Source organism: Myripristis murdjan, chromosome 9, assembly GCF_902150065.1.
Source record: "Myripristis murdjan chromosome 9, fMyrMur1.1, whole genome shotgun sequence".
Taxonomy (NCBI): domain Eukaryota; kingdom Metazoa; phylum Chordata; class Actinopteri; order Holocentriformes; family Holocentridae; genus Myripristis; species Myripristis murdjan.
Window position 1 is genome coordinate 26,040,833 of NC_043988.1, and position 18,947 is coordinate 26,059,779.

General features: G+C 39.8%; 2 protein-coding genes across 3 annotated transcripts in view; both read left to right on the plus strand.

Annotated features, from left to right (window-relative positions):
- fsta (follistatin a) overlaps positions 1 to 1,572 on the plus strand; it is a 6,566-nt gene extending 4,994 nt beyond the window's left edge. For both annotated transcript variants that reach the window (XM_030060816.1, XM_030060817.1), the window contains exon 6: positions 415 to 1,572. In XM_030060816.1, coding sequence (XP_029916676.1) covers positions 415 to 503 — 89 coding nt within the window. In that variant the 3' untranslated portion in view covers positions 504 to 1,572. The remainder of the gene's footprint in view (positions 1 to 414) is intronic.
- Positions 1,573 to 2,270: 698 nt separating this feature from the next.
- On the plus strand, positions 2,271 to 18,947 carry ndufs4 (NADH:ubiquinone oxidoreductase subunit S4). Its single transcript, XM_030060588.1, has 5 exons — positions 2,271 to 2,397; positions 5,766 to 5,844; positions 17,093 to 17,265; positions 17,485 to 17,558; positions 18,737 to 18,947. The coding sequence occupies exons 1-5, from the start codon at positions 2,315 to 2,317 to the stop codon at positions 18,838 to 18,840; spliced, it is 513 nt and encodes a 170-aa protein (XP_029916448.1). The 5' UTR covers positions 2,271 to 2,314; the 3' UTR covers positions 18,841 to 18,947.

The window sequence follows — 18,947 nt, forward strand, 5'->3', positions numbered from 1 at the left end:
ACACACCCACCCCTCCCCGCCCTGCCCCGCCCCAACCAGCCCACCCGAACCCAACCCACCCCACTCTTCTGCCATCATCCCAGCTTTCTCTCTTGCTGCAGCCCTGACTTGCTAGATCATGTAAATAGGAGTTGCATTATTGGGGATGCCACAATTACTTATGCCAAGTCACACAGAACCCCTCACATACACACACACACACACACGCATGCACATACACACACACACACACACACACACACACACACACACACACACACACACGCACACACGCATGCACACATACGCATAAGAAAGAAAAGAGAGGCTGTGTGCTAGTGGCTTTGCTGTGAGCTTTTTTGAGAACATTCAGTGATATTTTGCGCTGTTGTGGTCCATATTCATACAACAGCTACCATATATTCTCCCATATAGCCATTACGGAAGACCAGGAGGAGGATGAGGAAGATGAGGACTCAGACTACATGGCCTATGTCCATTTATCTTCTATACTGGATGGATAGGCTGCCATCACTAGGGGAACAGTCCTAGGGCAAGGAATCATGTCCATACTGTACATTATGTGTATGCTTATTTATTTTTTAAAGAAAAAAGGAAGTATACATATAGTTCAGTCTGCTAGATGTTTATTTATACTGTTTTTTTTTCTCGTGTTTTATAATTTATACATTTACAATGTCAGGCTTACAATCTACCATGAAATATTGTGTTACCACTCATTTTCCCCTTTTGTTGTTGTCCCTTTTACGTTCTTTTTTATCATGAAGAAATATATTTGTCCAAAGAGAAGCAGTGTTATTTATTTGTCCTGTTACAGTGTAAGTATAAGTCTTCTGCAAGCTGTAAATTGCATTCCCTGAGCTGTAAAAATCTGCTTGTTACTGTCAAATCTTCATCACAGATGTTTATGTCACACATATGTAAATGCATGTTTAGGCTGTGTGTTTATTTATTGGGAATATATCAATCATTTTATGTACAGAAGTGTTTCTGGTTTGTTTACAACTCATTATAACTGACCAAAGGGATTTTCTCAATGGTTCTGCAAAGGTGCGTTGTAAAAGGTGCAACACGGTGGTGATGAAAAGGAAGAGAAAAAAGAGCCATTTGATTTTTATTACTCTTCAAGTTTAGTCCTTTAGATTTGTTTCCCCATGGAGATGTCAACTCTAGAGATTATTCAGTATAGCATTCGTTTTTATTCACCACATTAGAGCAGAGATGAGTTTTGGATGATACTTGATTATTTTGGAAAAATGTGCCATTAACATTTGTGTGCTGTCTTCTTGCCAATGTGCTCCATATTGCTCTTGCAGAGCTAAAATAGGATAACATACAACAGTACTCAACACTATATCAAACTTCATCACGTTCATCACTTCGCTTATTCCTGTTTTTGTTTTTGTTTTTTCTCAGAATGCATTTTTATTTTCAAACATCACAAGAGAAATACAAAATTCTGTTATGAATATATAGTTTTGTATTTTTTATGTAAATGTCATATGTACATAAAAAGTTTGATGGTATTTGTACAGATATGAAGAGTGAAACAATAAAAGTTTTTTCCTTATACTTTGACTGACTGTGCCACATTATTTATTTAAATGTCACAGCATACATGTGGTTAGATGTATTAGTTTGTCACAGTGAAAACATCATTTGCACCTTGATCTTATAAATGGGCTAAGGCATGGATCAAGAGAGCAGTCATGATAGAGTACACACGCACACACACACACACACACACACACACACAGACACACACACGCACACACACGTACTTTTCAAGGTGCTGAATATAGGCCTAGTAAATGAGATTGAGTGTTTATGAACTGTGCAGTAGAATCCTATTATTAAATCCAATTATTACATGCTATTATTAATCCTATGAAGTACTGCACTTTTAGCAGTGCGGTCACTGGGTAAAACTATGACTCCTGACAGTACAGCCAGCGTGCTCAATACAAATATTTATCACAATATCAGTGGTGTTTCTTCACGTTTAAAACATCCCCATAATCACCACACTGCATATCCTATTACTTTGACACTGCGTGAGAGGAACAGGCTCTGTAAATGACAGAATATATAAGGAATAAATAACTAAGGAAAGAAATTCAGGGTTGTTTTGATATTATATATTTGGCAAAGGGCTCCCCAGTCAGTGTTATGTGACCATGTCCTAACCTCATTTTAGGTGGCAAATTTATCTGTAAAAAAAAAAAAAAAAAAAAAGCCCTTGCCAATATGTGTACGGTTCAACGCGTACTTTTTGTGCCTTCGCGGACACCGTACGTAATTGTTGACAGTAATCATGGCGTCCTCAATGTCACTTTTGGGCTTGGGACGTTTGTCTACGATCAACGCAGCCGCTAAACTGTTCCTGAATCCAGTCAGGTAACCACAGACAGATTTATATCATGTTTATGTTCGTGTACGTCAGCGTGAATCGTTGTATTTTGATATATTTCACTCGAATTGGGCGTGAAGGCAAGCAGGCCCCAACGGACGGGTCACGAGCTAACTAACGGCAATGCTAATGCTAAAGTTAAGTGAACTAGCCAACGTTACAGCTAATAACGAAGCTAAATGTTTGTTATTCGGCGCCGGATATTAAAAAAAGCGCTTTCTACGGTATGAAACACCTTTTTGTTCGTGTATAGGTGTTTTTCTAATCCCTGACATCAATGTCCGTGTCCTTTAAGCGTTTCGCTAGCCGGTTGGCTCAGGTGTAACGATAGCTGTGAAAACCATTTCACCTCGCCGGCTAATTTAACTTGCGATAAATTAATGTTACTTAGTGCAGGGAAAAACATGTGTTCTTATTCCTGGTGATAATATTAACCTCACTCGAAAATTAGCTACACCTAACGACATATTAGCTGGCAGGGGTCTGGGTCTGGTTGGCTAAGAGTGAGCTAATAAAACGATAAATGGTTGTGTTCCGACAAAGTGCAGTTTTAGTGAGTAAATGTAGTATTTTTTTTGTAGTTTTTGACGTTGCGTTGTTGTTACACGTGGTCATGGTGAAACAGTGTGCTTTCTTACCTGGAGGTCAGATCTGTTAATTGCAAAACTAGCAGCTGCGGTGAAGCTGAATGTAAGGTGATGCTTGGTGGCAAGACGTGCTCTTGCCCATTTTGAAGTTATAAACACAAGAGAAAAGTGCGTGGATTAGCAGGAGGTAGTTCATTTGTCACTGCCAGAGTATTTAAAGTAAGTGAAGGCTGACATTTTTTTCAGGGAGTAGAAAGTGTTTTTAGAAGGGTTTGTATTTAAGCGTAGGTGTGCAATCTGTTTACAATAATACATTTTTTTTTTTTAAATTGAAGTCTGTACCGTAAATTATGGCAACATTACAAATACAACGAAAACCTAGCATGAATTTCATTGGTCAACATGCAATTTATAAATACAATTCAGATATTATTGGCAGAGAGCATCCTTGTACAATGACAATAAAGGCTATTTGATTTGGTTTGAGATATTATTGGCAAAGTGGGCATTATCTTAGTGATTCTCTTATGTGATTAAGACGTAGTTGCGGTTCAAATGAAGTGTTCCATTGTGCAGGTTGACTTACATGTACACAGTTGAGTAATTTGTAACACAGTATAAATAGTGCAGTAGACGTGTTTGTGCTGTTTCTAGGTTTGCTGTAGCCTCAGTGTAACAAGGTAAGGGAGATCTGTTTATTGAGAGGTAAATGTAGAATGTCTATACCTAGTTTGTGTTTACTTGTTCATAAATAGTGGCCCTAATCTTAGCTTTGTTGATCAGTGAATGCTCTTAGCATGCACAGAGAGATCAGACAAGTTCTTTGATTGTATTACTTTAACTGTGAAACACATTGTCATCTCCTTGTGGCATCACAGTGGTTGAAGTCCCTTCATTTGATAGCCTTAACATGTCTCAAAGAGTAAAAAGAGTAATAGAAGTATAAGTCATTCACTATCCAAATAGTTCCAAAGTGTTAGTTGGTTATGATGGCAGGGTTTCCATGACAGAGGTAAAAATATGGTTGTTGATGTTTTACCTGGACCTTTTTGGAACTAGCTAACTCATCAAAAGGGAAATACATTTTATTTAGTGGGGAAAGTACCCACAAATTTGAGTAATTTAATGAATAAAATTTAAAAACAACAACAACAACAAAAAAAAAAAAATATTTCCATGGACTATGAAAACCTTTGTGGTGTTGGTTAGAGCTGCAACAAGTAGTCAAATAATCAATTAGTTGTCAACTGTTTTTATAATCAATCGTTTCGAGTCATTTTTATGAAGAAAATTTTAAAGCTGACCTGAAAACTTTGAAGGTTTGATTAATGCAATGGTAATCGACAGCAAAATCAGTATATGAAGGAAAATATATATTTCCCTCTTATATATTTCCCTCTTAACCTGATTTCCTCCCCGCTCTGGAAGTGATATAAAATCTGAGTTCTAAGAACTTTAGGAGGAGCAAGCAGGACCGTCATCTTGTTGTCTTGTCGTCTTGTTGTCTTGTCGTCTTGTCGTCTTGTCGTCTTGATTGGTCCAAGCACTGACTTTGAAACACTTCCATATGCACTATCATAGGACTACAGCACAAAGCAGCCAGTGAAAAACTAAGTAAATAACAGTGCAAACTGCAGGTTTGACTAATGGAGCAATGCAGCTGTCCTGGGGCAGTGAAAACTGCCTCCTCACAGCCTCACAGGAGGCTCCTTCTGTGCAGGCAGAATGGAAGAAAGCTGCCTGCTGCTCGCTGGAGGAAAATACTGTACAAAGTTTCAGAAGCTGATATAATCTTTCAACAAGCAGAGATTAAAATATTTTAGTTAAATTGACTGATGCTTCACTGTTTTGATGTATCTGACTCTGCTTTTAAATGATGTTTTACAATTTTCTGTGGGATCTCGACACAGCTGTCAGAAACACTGTAAAAAATAATTATAGAACTGTAATAAAGTAGTATACATCAGTGGTTAGAAATGAAAAAAGTACCTATAAAGTCACTGCATTTGGGAGAGCAGGGCATCCAATGCGCAGTTAAACTGATGAAAAATAAAGTAAAACAACAAAAATATTAAGCTTTAAGCACCTCCTACCCTTCATGGTTGGTTCTCCATGCAGTGGGAAAGGAAACTAAAGGCCACCTCTGAACTTCACTGGTTCTGGAAAGTTCTAGGTTTCCTTGACAATCAAATAGGGCCAAATCTGGTGGTCATTTTAATGCAGAGTGTCTTATCATCACAACCTGGTCACTTAGGAAGCAAGTGTCACAACTTGTAACTGCATTTTTACGTTTGCTTGTTTTCACTTCATATATGCTTGTGCTGTGTTCTTGGCACAAAATTCAAATGTGAAATAAATGTATTGCACATTTTAAATTAAGTTTTGGAACTACTGACAATGAGTTTGAGCTTGATATGGAATTGCCCTTCCCTGGCTGAGGCATTATGGCACATTGCTTATGACAGGCCACTACTGTACAGTTACAAAGAGCCACATAGTCTTGGCCTGACAGTTGGCCACGGCCAACATTAAGCACATCCTGTCATTAGGAGGAGAGTGAGAGCCTGCCAAAAATTCACCAGACAGAACTAATGGGTGGGGGGGGGATTCCCTCCCTGTCTCCTCCTTTTCACTCTATCCTCTCCCCGCTACCTCCTCCAAGGTAGCTGTTGCTGAATGTAACTTGTTTATGTAATTTTCATTTGTGTTGCTTGTCTGTCTTTGGCACTCTGTGCTTTGCGTGTAATGTCTATCCAACTGATTTTCAGGTCTACAAGCACGTCGGCATGGAGACTGGCAGAAAAACCAGGACAAGACACGCAACTTATTACAGTTGATGAGAAATTGGTAAGGATCCCTTCCTGTGCAACGTGACACATGGGTTGTTGTCTGTCTGATCTACTGTTGTCAAATTAGGCTATGTTTGTTTCAAAGTTTTTATGTTGTTGTTTTTTATTTTTCTTTTCTCTGGACAAAGTTGAATTTCATTTTGCTGGAAAAATGTTACAATTCTACACAATAGTGTTTTGTAACATGTTCAGTATTTGTAGTACCATAGCAGCTTCCATTTATCCACTCTCCACACTCCCCGTCTCCACACTTTAGATGTCATGTCAGTAAGGAATTTTGTTCCTCTAGGGGATAGCTTGTCAACGATAAGTGGAAAATAATTTTCATGTCTAACAATGAGATTTTTTCTTTTCTACCAAAATGCAAATCAGCTTGAGTGTAATTACCGCAGTAGGTTGTAACACAGATAGAAGTATCATCAGCTTCTGTGGCTGACAGACCAGCTCGTAAGCAGGAGGAAGATGTAGTGAGGATGTAGTTTTGTTTCTTATTAGCCTTTGAGGCTGTCTGACAAACCGGTCTGGAACAAGGTAGGGAGAGTAGCAGTAGTTCAGTAATCAGGCTCCCCTTTTGAATCAGAGCAATTTTGGAGGCACTTTAAACCAGTAATCTGCCTGTAAGGAGGCCGGTAAACTTGAATGCCCCTCAGACCAGCAATAATTTGACCAATGTAATGCATAGTAAAAATATGCACTCTTTTTATAGTCTAAATGTATTGTTTAAAGGTGTGATTTAAAGGACTGTTAAAAATTAAGCTGGTGAGTAAGTTAGCTTGGCATCAAAGCATAGACTTCAATACCCAGAAATCATGTAATATGAACGCCATAAGCTACACACAGTACATTCATCTTCATCACCCTGGAGAGAATTAAAACATCTAGTGTCTGTGACAAAAACTGGAAAACGTCTCTTAATGCGCCCACTACTATTGAGAAGCAAGTTTTTATATTATATTCTTAAGTTTTGATTTCTCACTGCTTGTGAACAGAAAAGTGCTCATAGTTGATACCAGAAAATTATTCAGGAAAACACTCCAAAGGTGCAACATCTTGATTAGGGTGGATGAGATGCTCTTCTCTGTTGCAGTCCCATGTCACAGTGTATGCTGGAGTAATTTAACATTAAAATGGAAAGTTCAGCTTTAAAGAAAATCAATTAAAAGTTACTCATGGACAAAAAGAAAACTGTAGTCCTCCCTGATATCAGCTGGGTAGTTGCAGGCCATAACCTTCACAAATCTGATTTCATCTTTGTCATGCCCCACACTGAGCAGTCACTTTGTGTCAACTGGTGTGGCACTGGCACCCAGCTTCGCTCCACAGGCTCTTTACAGGGCAAGTTTCAGTTAAAAAATAAACAATCAAGGTAGGTAACAGAGCAGCTACTGATTGGACATTGTAGTAAAATAGCATTTTCAATATAATAAGGTGGTTATTTAAAATGTATTGATTGATTTAGCACAGCTGTAAATGGTAAGGTCATTGTCCCTTTCTTCTCCTTAACTGTTAAAGCACAGCCTAAACAATGATAACCATGCATTTGAAGTGGCCAAGGTTAGCAGTGAGTGTTGATATTTAGCATACCACCTGAGTTAACGTCACAGAAAAGAGGAGAATCTTAAAGTTGAATGCCTTGTCACAGAGAGAGAAAGAAGAGATATGGAGAAAGCGAGAGGTGGTTGGGAATGTGGGAGTCTGTTGTGGAATTGTTGGGGGGGTACTGTGTGTGGGCAGCGTCAGTGCGCTTTTGTCCCAGACCAAAGCTGACCATACTGGCAGACAAACCTTTGGCTGGGCGGAGTGTCTGTCTCTGTCCTCACAGTAGGGGCCACTGAGAGGAACAGCAGAGGAGAAAAAAGGGCCTCTCTAAAAAAAAAAAAAAAAAAAAAAAATGGGGGGGGGGGGGGGAGAAAGAAAAGGAGCTCGCATGGAAAAAAAGATTGTGAGACACCCTGAGACTCACGAAAAAGACAGCAGCCACTTCAGTGTTGTCGGCCACAGAGGTTCCTTTGTGGCATGCTGTCGCTGGCGACGTCGGGAAGTACTCTAATGCTCACCCAGACAGGCAAAGAGAGAGGCCCTCAGCTGTTTACAGTACACTGGTCTCCATCTCACATGGAAGAGGGCAATGAGAGTGCTCTCTCTTTTGGGCATTCAGCAAACAGACTAGTCATTCATCAGGTTATCAATAAGTGTGAATTGCTTTCTGGTTAGACCAATCAAATGAGGTCTCGATCCAGTGAGAGGTTACGCTGGGTTTGCATGCTGTCTCTCTCAGACAGCCTGGGGAGAATTTGGTCTACTGTCTGTGGTGTAATGAAAGATATTTTTCCAGGGCAAAGTGTAAGGAATTAGATGCGGGTACATTTTGATTTGTAGAAATCTTAATTTGAAATCAGTCCAAATATGATGTTGATATCTTTGCATGACACTCATTATCTTTTGCATGGTTCTTCTCTGTCCACACATAATAGTGTTCGGCTGAGATTGGTAATCTGTTTGTTCTGCTCAACCAAAATCAAATCATTCCTAATAACTTCCTTAAACTTTGATTATTTTTAAGTAAAACTTTGAGAGTGTTGTCTTAACGTTAGAAATAATGGCAAAGAAAGACCTGCGTGATGGAGCCTCAGTGCCCAGAGCTGTTCCCTAGAGTGCCCAGGCCGACCCGCTTTTGTTTGTAATTACTGTTTGATTAAGCATGCTGGGCAGCTCCCAGGGTCCGGCTGGCTGGCCACTGATACACAGCTTTACACGGAATGTCTGCAGCCTCCCTCAGCTAGAGGCAGCCCTGTCCAGTTGGACGAGAGTTTGCAGAGCTTGCTTTACTCTCCCTGGCACTGTCCAGAGACAACCACAAGCCTGTGCTCCTTTGGATTGAGTGAATTAAAGGACCATACCAGTAATTTTGCACGTTTAGCCTAATTACTGCACAATTTACAAACGTCACGTTTCTGCTAACCTTTTCCCAAAGCAAGCAGTGATATTTTAGAACTCTGGTATTGTTTTTCCTTCCCTTTTATCCAGTCATTGGTTTCCATTCATTCCACAAAGATATGAAAATTAACTCTCAAAGACTTACTTCACACCACTGTTCCACCACCATAATGAAATCATCCACATTAGTTTTGCTAAAAGCAGCAGCACTGCTGTGTTTTCATGACTTGAAATTGGTTGGAGTGAAATGGTTTCTCTGCCAGAAATAATGCCTGTGGAAAAGTTTGCTTTACACATGCAGTGGCAGTTGGCTGTTTCAACCAAAAACAAAAATTTGAAAATCAAGGGATTGTGTTTATATGTTGTGAAATCCTTTGTACCCCTGTATGATTTTCAGACTGGTTTGTTGAACTGTAAAGTGTGGGTAAATTGTAGTAAATGGGGCAAACATTCAGAATCACTGATATGGTTCTTTTAAACCTAGTCTGTCACGAAGTTATAATGGTGCAGTAATGCACTATCTTCCACATATGCCCAAGTGTTGGGAGTAAGAGCCAGAGTCTATACATGCTTTAGTCCGTGGCCAAGTCCCCTCCCTCTCTCCACATAAAGACAACACCATAATCTTAAAGCGCTTGTGAAGCCTTGTTATAGAGTTCTCTAAAGGCACTCGAGTTTTACGAGACCGAGGCGGACAGTTATGAGAGCTTGGGGAATTAAGGGAGGTGAAGAAGCAGGGGAGAGGAAAAGAACATTAAATTGGTAGGCTCATTTGATTCTTGGCATGTTAAATTTGATAATCTGTCATTTGGTTTCCCGTGTAGTAAGGAATTGGCACTTGGCAAGTAAGATTACATCTGGACAAAATATGTAGGATTTGATCATTTTGGTAAGGTAGTGGAATCTAAAGGCAGTTTATTGGTTGTTTTGAAAGGCCTTAAATTGGAATCAGATTAAAAGATCAAAAGGCAATCCATCAAATTTTACCACACAAGGATGTCAGGAAATTCCTGCTTCACAATGTCTCTAAGGAGAGGCTAGGTAGCAAAAGGTCGTCTCACCTCCCCAGTATCCAGGACTGTTCAGTCAGACATGCTAATTCACTCTGTGACATTTGAGAAGCCAGTTTCTCAGAATTAAATGTGTCTTGAGAGTGTCATACTTAAACCACTGTAACTTCAAACAAATACATTTGCTATCACACTTGGAAACTGAACAGAAGTCCTTCCGTGTAGGACAATGTAGACATAGAATCACAATAAAAAGAGAGCAATGCCAACTATGGGATATTTTTAGCGCAAGCAGTTTAAGTCTACAGTACAGGGGTATAAATTCTCTAAGCCTGTCTAGCCTCAGACACAGAGTGACCTACAGTGGAACAGAGCACGTTCACCGCCACCCCCACCCCCTTCCTCTCCCTCTCATCCTTTTTCTCCCACCCTTCCTCCCTCCTTCTCACACAGACAACTTAAGTGTCGGTTTTGTCTGGTTGCCCTCTCATACGCCGCGCTTATGCTAAAAATCTCTCAGCTCAAGTTTGGAGTAGTGGGTCAGAGGATGTTGCTCTTTGAAGAGTGCCAGACAAGAGGCTTTATTATGTATCATCCACTAAATAGTATTTCATTCATTAACACTCTCTTCCACAGAGACTAAGCCTCTTAAGGACTCCTCAGCCCTGTCAGCTCTACAAAGTTTTAGGAAGCATGTAGTTGCTCAATGTGGTGTTTGTGCAGTGGTTATAAAAAAAAAAAATGGTTTGCTACTCCTGTTTGCCTCCTCATTTATTTATGAGTTCTGTTTTATGATGGGGGTTGTTTTCCATTTTCCAAATTGGTTTTAATTGGTTACAGAGTTTTAACAAGCCACCTATTTCCTCTTGAATGGAATGTGTTTTACCCCTTGCAGGCTGCTTACCTATTCCTGATATAAATTGTGGTGCTTTTGGAATTCCACAAAACTTGCTATGGGTTGATTGTAAGGTGTATTTAGAAGGAGGCTGGTGCAACAGGCTCTCTGTAATGACACAACATGTGCAACATATTGCTGGCCTTTGTTTTATGCATGTTTCTTCCTAAGAGGGAATTTGAACCTGCCTCCGTGTTAAGATGTCATACAGCGCACAAACAAACAGTTGCTGCTGTGTCCAGCATATTCATAAATGACCCCCCATCTTCCTTCCTTTCCAATCTCCATCGGTATGTGTAATGTGAGATTTAAGACGACCCTTAGTGGCAGCTGCTTCTTGTTCTCCAACGTTGAACCACTCCCACACATGAGCAAGCAACATAATATTTGTTTCTATTAGAGACGCCCCTTATGTCCAATCCGTAATTGGCATGCTCTTTACACTTCAAAGACGTCTAAAGGTGGGAACTAGTGGAGGGTGATGAGTGAGGCCTTTGGTCTGGGTGTGGGCTGGACACTGGGGGTGTTAAGGGTGATGTGTTTGGGCTTTTGCCACACGCTGACTCAACATGATTCAGCTCCGCTGACCCTGTGACCCCCCCAGGCTGCCAAGCTGCAGCTTTGGCATATGGATGTTCATGCTCTTCACAGATCAGAAACGGTAGGCTGACCATACTCTCAACAGGCCTGTCAAGGTGTCCACCATTACCAATCACTACATCCTAATAGTAACTACGCTGAAAGCAGTCTGTCAGTCACACAGAGAGGCTTTTTTTTTTTTTTTATTACTTACTGAAGTTTCCTGAGATCACTGTTTTAACATAAAAAAATCACTAAATCCTAATAGTAATAGTAACTAATAGTAACTATGCTGAAAGCAGTCTGTCACAGCCACATAGAGAGGCTTTTTTTTACTTACTGGAGTTTCCTGAGATCACTGTTTTAATAAAAAAAAAAAAAAAAAAAAAAAAAAAAAAACTAGAAAAAATGCTGTGAAAGTAATATGTTAATCATGTGATCCTGGGAACCTCAATTTAGATTTGTAAACACTAACAAGTCTCCAAGCCCTGGAAATAAGAGAGCCAAGACTAATCTGTTTAGATAATGTGATAGTATCCAGGGCATTCAGGGCATTTTTTCCAGGAATAAGAACACATAAGTCTGCTTTACGAACGAAAAGCAAACTATTATTATAAAATAAAGCTCCTTTGGGCTGACAAAGTGCAGATAAACATGCTGCGATTCCACGGTCATTTCAACAGAGCAGCTCCAGGTTTTGTCTCTTGATAAAATTACCTTCGTCGAGTTCTCTGGTTTATAGCTTTGGAAAAGGGTTGGTCATGTTCGCAGTATCGATTGAGCCATCCAAGATCATTGGAATAACAGATGTAAATTCCCTTATAGGGTTTACTTTAGCTTTAAAATAATCCTCTTTTTCTAAGTAGGCACAAAGGGACTATCTAATGATTGAGTGAAAAAGACAGGACTATTCACTTCAATAAGTGAATGAACAGTCATGTTTGGAAGATAAGGTCCTTCTACTTACCTCTTGTCAGGCACTTGTCTACATTTTGTCAAACCTCATGAGGCCCTGATTTCCTAGTATCAACCACCGTGTATTGGCCTGTATAGGTTTATATTTACATTGGAATTGGTTCCTCAAGAAAAATGTATTTTGTTGCTTTGCATTAATCTGTCTTTTATTTTCTCAAAGAGAGAGCAAATTGTGATGTCTGAAATGTCTTTTTAGGGATATGGGCCTATTGAGAAAACTAGTTTTTAGAGTAAATTCCTTTCATGTATTGCCTGAGATATGACTTTACAGCAATACATTACACAATAAATCCTTTAACTTCCCTTCCATTTGGACCAAATCTGCAAATGATATCAAAATGAATATGGAGGCCATATTTTATGTCAATGAGTGGTTAATAATGGGTCCAGTTCAAACAGCAGCTGTATAAACTGTGGGAGATTAACTTCTGGGACATGGGGACGTTGAGCTGTGAATCAGTCCAACCTGATGATGTGCTGAAGGATTCGGGAACAGTGGTGGCAGGACGTCCGTTTAGAAGAGGAGCTAGTCCAGCATAGAGCATATATTATAGAGGAATATCCTCCCATTGTTGTGAGAACTGTTCAAGTGAATTCTACCAAGTCAAACAAAGTTTTTCCAACAATAAGATAGCCTAGATATCACACCTTGTCATCTCAAATTTTACAGTGTTATTTGTTTTTCATTTTATACACCTAAACCTGTTGCCTCTTAAAGAAAGAGAGACTTGTTACGGGAAAGGGACTCCTGTAACTGGAGGAATTTGTATCAGGAGTTTGTTTGATTGCATTTCATTTCACTGTTTGCATTGAGACATTTTGCTCTTCACCTTCCCATTGAGGGAAATGTCATTGTATATTTGTTAGTGTTTTCTTCTGGTTGTAATTTGTAACCAAAAAGGTGCTACTATGTACCTTTTGCTTCATATTAATACCCTAGCCTTCTCTGCTGTTTGGCCTCATGTAGGCATATTGAGTTTTTCTCCTTTTTTGTTTACATAGAAATCTCCCATCCAAGCTCTGTTGGAGCATTAGGGGTACCAGCTTTCAGCATTCTGGTGGGCCCAGCGGCCCCACAGCGACAAGCCCCCATGCTCTTTATTCGGCGAGGAGCCTGGAGGTGTCAGAAATATCGACACGCTTTCACGTGACGGAGACTTTGCCAGCCTTTTTTCCCTCTCTCTTAAGCCCGGCATTTTGTCTGCCCAGCCAGGTATTGTAGGGCCCTGTGAAGGCCCTGTGAATAGTGTCAAACTTGATAGTTTTCATTTTGCTTCCTGTACATGGCAGAAGAAAAAAGTGCCCACCGTGTGGGTTTTCCTTTTGTGATGGCCCTCTCTAGTCTTCCTGGGAACACACCACATTCCAGCCACAATCGTTCTCTTTGTGGATCCAGGCATTGTGGGTGCGTCTGTTGTGCCGATAGCCCTCCTAGCTTTCAGTGTAATGTATGCAAGTGTCGTAGAAGTCTAGACTCACATTTTTACAAACAATACAAGATAATGAGCATTTTCAGTGCGTCTGCAGAAACATCCTTCCTTATTCACAAAGCACCTTTTATACTCATCCTCACATAAGGTGTGATTTAAGATCTGCTACATCTTGACAAATTATTGCATCAGTTTACCATGCATGGGCCCCATGTGTCAGTTATGGTTTATGTAACATACATAGGCGTAACCGTAGTCTGGCCTGCTAATCCCCAAGGGTATAATTTCTAACGCTTGCTTGTCTCAGGGAGAGGGATTTCCATGCAGCCATCAGTCAGAGGTGTTGTATGAGAAAACAGGAATGACCAGAGAATAACTGATAGTATTCCTGTCCAATCACAAACCTGATTTATCTCAACATAAAAGTCTTTAAGTGTTCATAGCTCAGCAATCTCATCAGTGATGGTTCTTTTTTTTCTCTCCAAAACTTTTCTGTAAATGTCGTCATACCACTTGTTTTGGAACTGAAGATATTATTTGATATACAAATCACAGAATCTTGTGTTCATTCAAGCAAACCGCACTTCTAGAGCAAAACTCAAAGCTTTTGAGTTGCTTTCATCATCTGTTGCTGCCTTCAGAATAAAAAAAATAACCAGGACATTCATATTTTTGTGCTTTCACACTGTCTTGTCTTGTTATTGTGTCATGAACAGTCCGCCATTACCCCCTTTGGGTGAAGAGAACATGTTTTCCTCCTCTCTCTGACAAGGACGAATTGTTAAGGTTAAGTAGATAGGGCAACCGGAAATAATTACCAAGTACTTGTGAAGTTTTTTTTCCCCTTGTCCTTCTTTTCCTTTCATTTTAACAATCTTTTCAATGTGCAGATCTTGTTCATGATTAAATTCAGTCTGGTCTTCCAGGATGGCAAAAGCTGTTGCACTGAAACAAGCTGTATTTTCGCAATTGGAGCCGTAATTTACTAGGCTTAAATATCATTGGAACGGCCTGGGCCAAAGGAAAGGCGGGCTTTTGTGTGGAGTTCATGCAAAAAGACCCCCTTTCTACAAATCAACTGGCAGATGACAGACAATGATGAAAATTTGATTCTTTGAAGTTGTAATGGCCATTGAAATGTGTAAAATTCTTGTATTGAAAGGGGAGCGCCCTGGAAAGCCCTCAGTCTTGGGTGGCTGCTGCCTGCGTGCTGGGAGGTTCGTCTGTGTTTTGTCGCCGACTTCCCATTGCTTGTTTGCTAATTCCCTGAAGAATTGGACAAAATCCTCTATAGGAGCTTGAAGGGGCTCCAGTTGCCCAGGAATATGCATTTACACCCCAGTGGCCCCTCCTCCTCTTCTCACCCTGGCCTACTTTCTGAAAGTCTTGAATAAGGTCTTTTCGATAGACTTAGGTTAAGGTGTGTTGTCACTTCAAGTGTTTAGCTTTAGTTTTATCCATCTGAATGCACAAGAGTGTAAAGCGGGCTCCTAATTTTGCTCTCCTTTGCATTACAAGTCCTTTTGAATACATAATTAACTGCTTTTGTGTGAAATGAGCGAATCAGTTCTGGTTTCCTGCTATTTTGAAAGTTAGTATTCATCAACCATATTAAAGCTGTGCTGTGTCACTTTGGGAAGCAACTCTGAACTTTTTAAAAGAATTTGAATTACAGAATTGGGTCCCAAGAGGAAAACTTTGCTCCCTGGGGCCCTGTTGGTGCTATAAAGTAAATTCACCTTGTTTCAAAATAATTTTCATAAGTTTATAGTATATTATGCTAAGAATTTTTCAATTATTAGAAATACATTGTCAGTGTTGCACAAATTTTATTCGAATCTATGCAATTTTATACTAATTTTTATTTCTACTTGAATAATTATTTTCTTTACAGAATTGCATTGTCCATCTTAAATATCAACCTATTTCTAGCCATAAATCACTAACATGATCCACCTGTGAGAGGTATGCAAAATCTTGGCTACACATTAGAAAGACAATAGGCAGCAAGAGGATACTGGTATTGATTTTTCACATTCCTGTGATGTACAAAATGGTCTAAGCCTGATTTTGATTTTCCCACCTGTGAGCACTGCTTTTGATGAAAAGCCAATGCACACACACGCACACACCCACACACACACACACACACACACACACACACACACACACACACACACACACACACCCACACACCCACACACACACACACACACACACACACACACACACACACACACACACACCCACAGCCAGCCTTCAGGGTGGCTGTGCATTAACGTCTGCAGTTTGCTGGCCAAGAAAAAGACGTCAGTCAGCAACTGAAATGAAAGTCAAAATGGTCCTGGAAGACCCTCGGCCAGTCTGTCACCACAAAAAGGTCAATTAGTTATTTTCTTACACAGAACACGTCAAAGAGGGTTCCTGCGCAGGAACGTAGCATAATTAGGAAGCTTTGGCTTCCTTTGTACTTTGTTTTGTCTGAGCCCAGTAACCTTCATTGCAGTTCCACATTTTGACGCTTTTAAGGGGATTGCACTGACCGATTAATTCTCCTTCGGGGATTGACTTCATATGCATCTTCATTCAAAAATAATTATACTTAATACATTATAGCTTCAATCCAAGTTATATTTGGAATTTCTGTTTAAATTTCTCATCCAGTAAAAAGGGGGTAAAATGGATATTTCTGTCATATTCTTACTAATTTAATGATATTTGTCCCATTTTACTTTCTAATGAGCAAAATGGTATTTTACAGAGTTGTTAGTCTAGTGTCAGGTGCCTAGTGTTTTACGTTAAAGTGATTCTAGTTTTGGCAGTTATGTTTTATATTGAAATCACATTTAATTAACATTTAATTCAGAGTGCTAAGAGTAGAGTCAGGTAGGTTATATTATCTTGGGAGCATCATTTGAAAAATGTGCTTTTGCTTTAGGTCACGTTGATCCAAAGATTAAACTGTCAAATTGCAGGCATAACTGATTTGTAAAAGCGACTGCTGAGTGTTGCTGTACCCTAACCACATATCTACAAATCACAGGAATTTAAACAGACTGTAACAAGCCTGGAGTGTCCTAAACTGTTATCCATCAGTGTGTTTCCTTTTCCTAATAATACTGTATGTACTACACACAATGCAGTTTTCAATTATTTGTTATGTAGTACTTTCATATTTTGGTTGTGTGAGCAGTCCTCAAAGTTAACATTTACTATTTAATGACACGAATATGGATTTGTTATTAAGCACCATAATGAAGTCAAATTTGGTAGTTAAATATATTGAAAACACGATTTTTGTTTTCTCCGTAGCCACTAAAAAAATGTCAGTCCATCCATAGTGTTACCCAGGCTGAAGTCTGAGCCAGTTTTATAAACTTTTCCTAAAACTGCTGAGCTTCATCTCTGTCTGTCCCCCAGGACATCACCACTTTGACGGGGGTGCCAGAGGAGCACATCAAAACTCGGAAGGTGCGCATCTTTGTTCCTACCAAAACGGCCATGCAGTCGGGCGTCAACAGCACCAAGAAGTGGAAGATGGACTTCGATACCCGAGAGCGCTGGGAGAACCCACTGATGGGCTGGGCCTCAACGTAAGAACTGCCTCCATCATATTTTGTACAGTGCACATTTGTACTTTTTAATTAGGAGATCAGTTTCTTTTCAGCTTCCTTTATAATGTGCTCAGTTTTGGCATGACTCTAGTGACAGGGCTGTGTCCTGTAACTGCATGCTGCTATAGGATTTTGGCTCAGTGGATCATAACATCTATCGATAGACAGCTTTGTCTCACAGCTTCTTTTGTGTTTCAGAGCTGACCCCTTATCCAACATGGTTCTCACTTTCTCTTCCAAGGAGGATGCCATCGCTTTTGCTGAGAAAAATGGTAAAACTATCTTGATACATTTTTATAAGTTTTCTAACAACCTAGTTTACAAAATCCCTTCCCTAAAGCAGGACTCAACAGGATAAAACAGTGGCACAGTGTAAAAAATGTCACAGTTTAGATACAGAGGAAGCACACCAACTAGAACCAAACATCTGTGAAATTGGTCAAATTGTTTTGTGTGTGAAATATACACACCACAGTTTGTCTCTCTTCATGTAAGGGTGTTGATAACGCTGATGACTTTTAAAATGGAAGTCAATTTGGTGCCATTGATTGCGTCAAAGAGCGAATTGGTCAGCACTGTAGTGACTGGATTTGGTTTAGATCAATGTGCGCTTTGATCCATATCTAAAAATGAATGAAATGTAACCACTCTGCATGGATGTTGTTAAATCCTGGATTATGTATCCCTTTAATTTGCAGCATGCTGAAGTGTATTCTCAACCAGATTAAATCAGGAGTGGTGTTCTTGACAAAACTCAAGATTGTTTCACTGGCTTTGCTTTCAGTAGTTCACACAACATCCTTGCCTGAATTGGACTTCAGAAATATAGAAAGTTTCTACATGATTTTTTTTTTTTAGTTAATAAAATTCATGAAATAGCACAAAATATTAAATAGTGCCTTTTTAAGTGTTGTATTTTTTTTAATTCAGTTCAGAAGCAGACAAATTGATGACAATAAGTATGTGACCTCAATAAAACACTGAAGCATGGAAAGTGTACAAGCCAGTTCACATCGTTCCTTGTCAGCTGGAGTTAAACATGGACAGGCCTTAAGTTTCTTGTCTGTGTTTGTCACGTTTGTCTCGGTGGTGTTTTTCTTTTTCAAATGTTATTGCTCACCTGGGTGACTAGGCTTACTGCTGGCATACTCATCTGCTCAAGCTACCACACACCAGCATGACGACTCACCATGTCTAACAGCCTAGCAACGTTTCAGCACAAAGTACACACTTAGAGACTGGGAGAACTGAACCATCTGGGAAACTTTGTTGAAACAAAGTGAAGGACGCCAGTGCGTCTGTTTATTGCTCCATGAAAGTGATTAGGGCCGCTCTGACTATACACAGCCTGTTGATGTCTGCAAAACACCTCATTGTGCTTGGACCGCGTCCAAAATTAATATACGTTGATGTTCTCGCCCCCTCTTATTGTAATGGTATTTTCCCTCAGGTTGGAGCTACGACATAACAGAGAAAAGAACATCAAAGCCCAGGGTGAAATCCTACGGAGCAAACTTCTCCTGGGACAAGAGGACCAGGAGGTCCGCTAAGTAAACTGAAGACACCCATCTGTTAGTTTGCTTGACCTCAGTTTGTTCTGCAGCAGACCTGTACATTCTCAACCTGTCAATAAATGGATAAATATGTATATGTAAACAAAA

Coding starts and splice junctions, on each gene's coding strand:
- ndufs4 (XM_030060588.1), top strand. CDS start 2,315: ATGGCGTCCTCAATGTCACTTTTGGGCTTGGGACGTTTGTCTACGATC. Junction 5,845..17,092: donor TTACAGTTGATGAGAAATTG/GTAAGGATCCCT, acceptor TCTGTCCCCCAG/GACATCACCACTTTGACGGG. Junction 17,266..17,484: donor CTGATGGGCTGGGCCTCAAC/GTAAGAACTGCC, acceptor TTTGTGTTTCAG/AGCTGACCCCTTATCCAACA.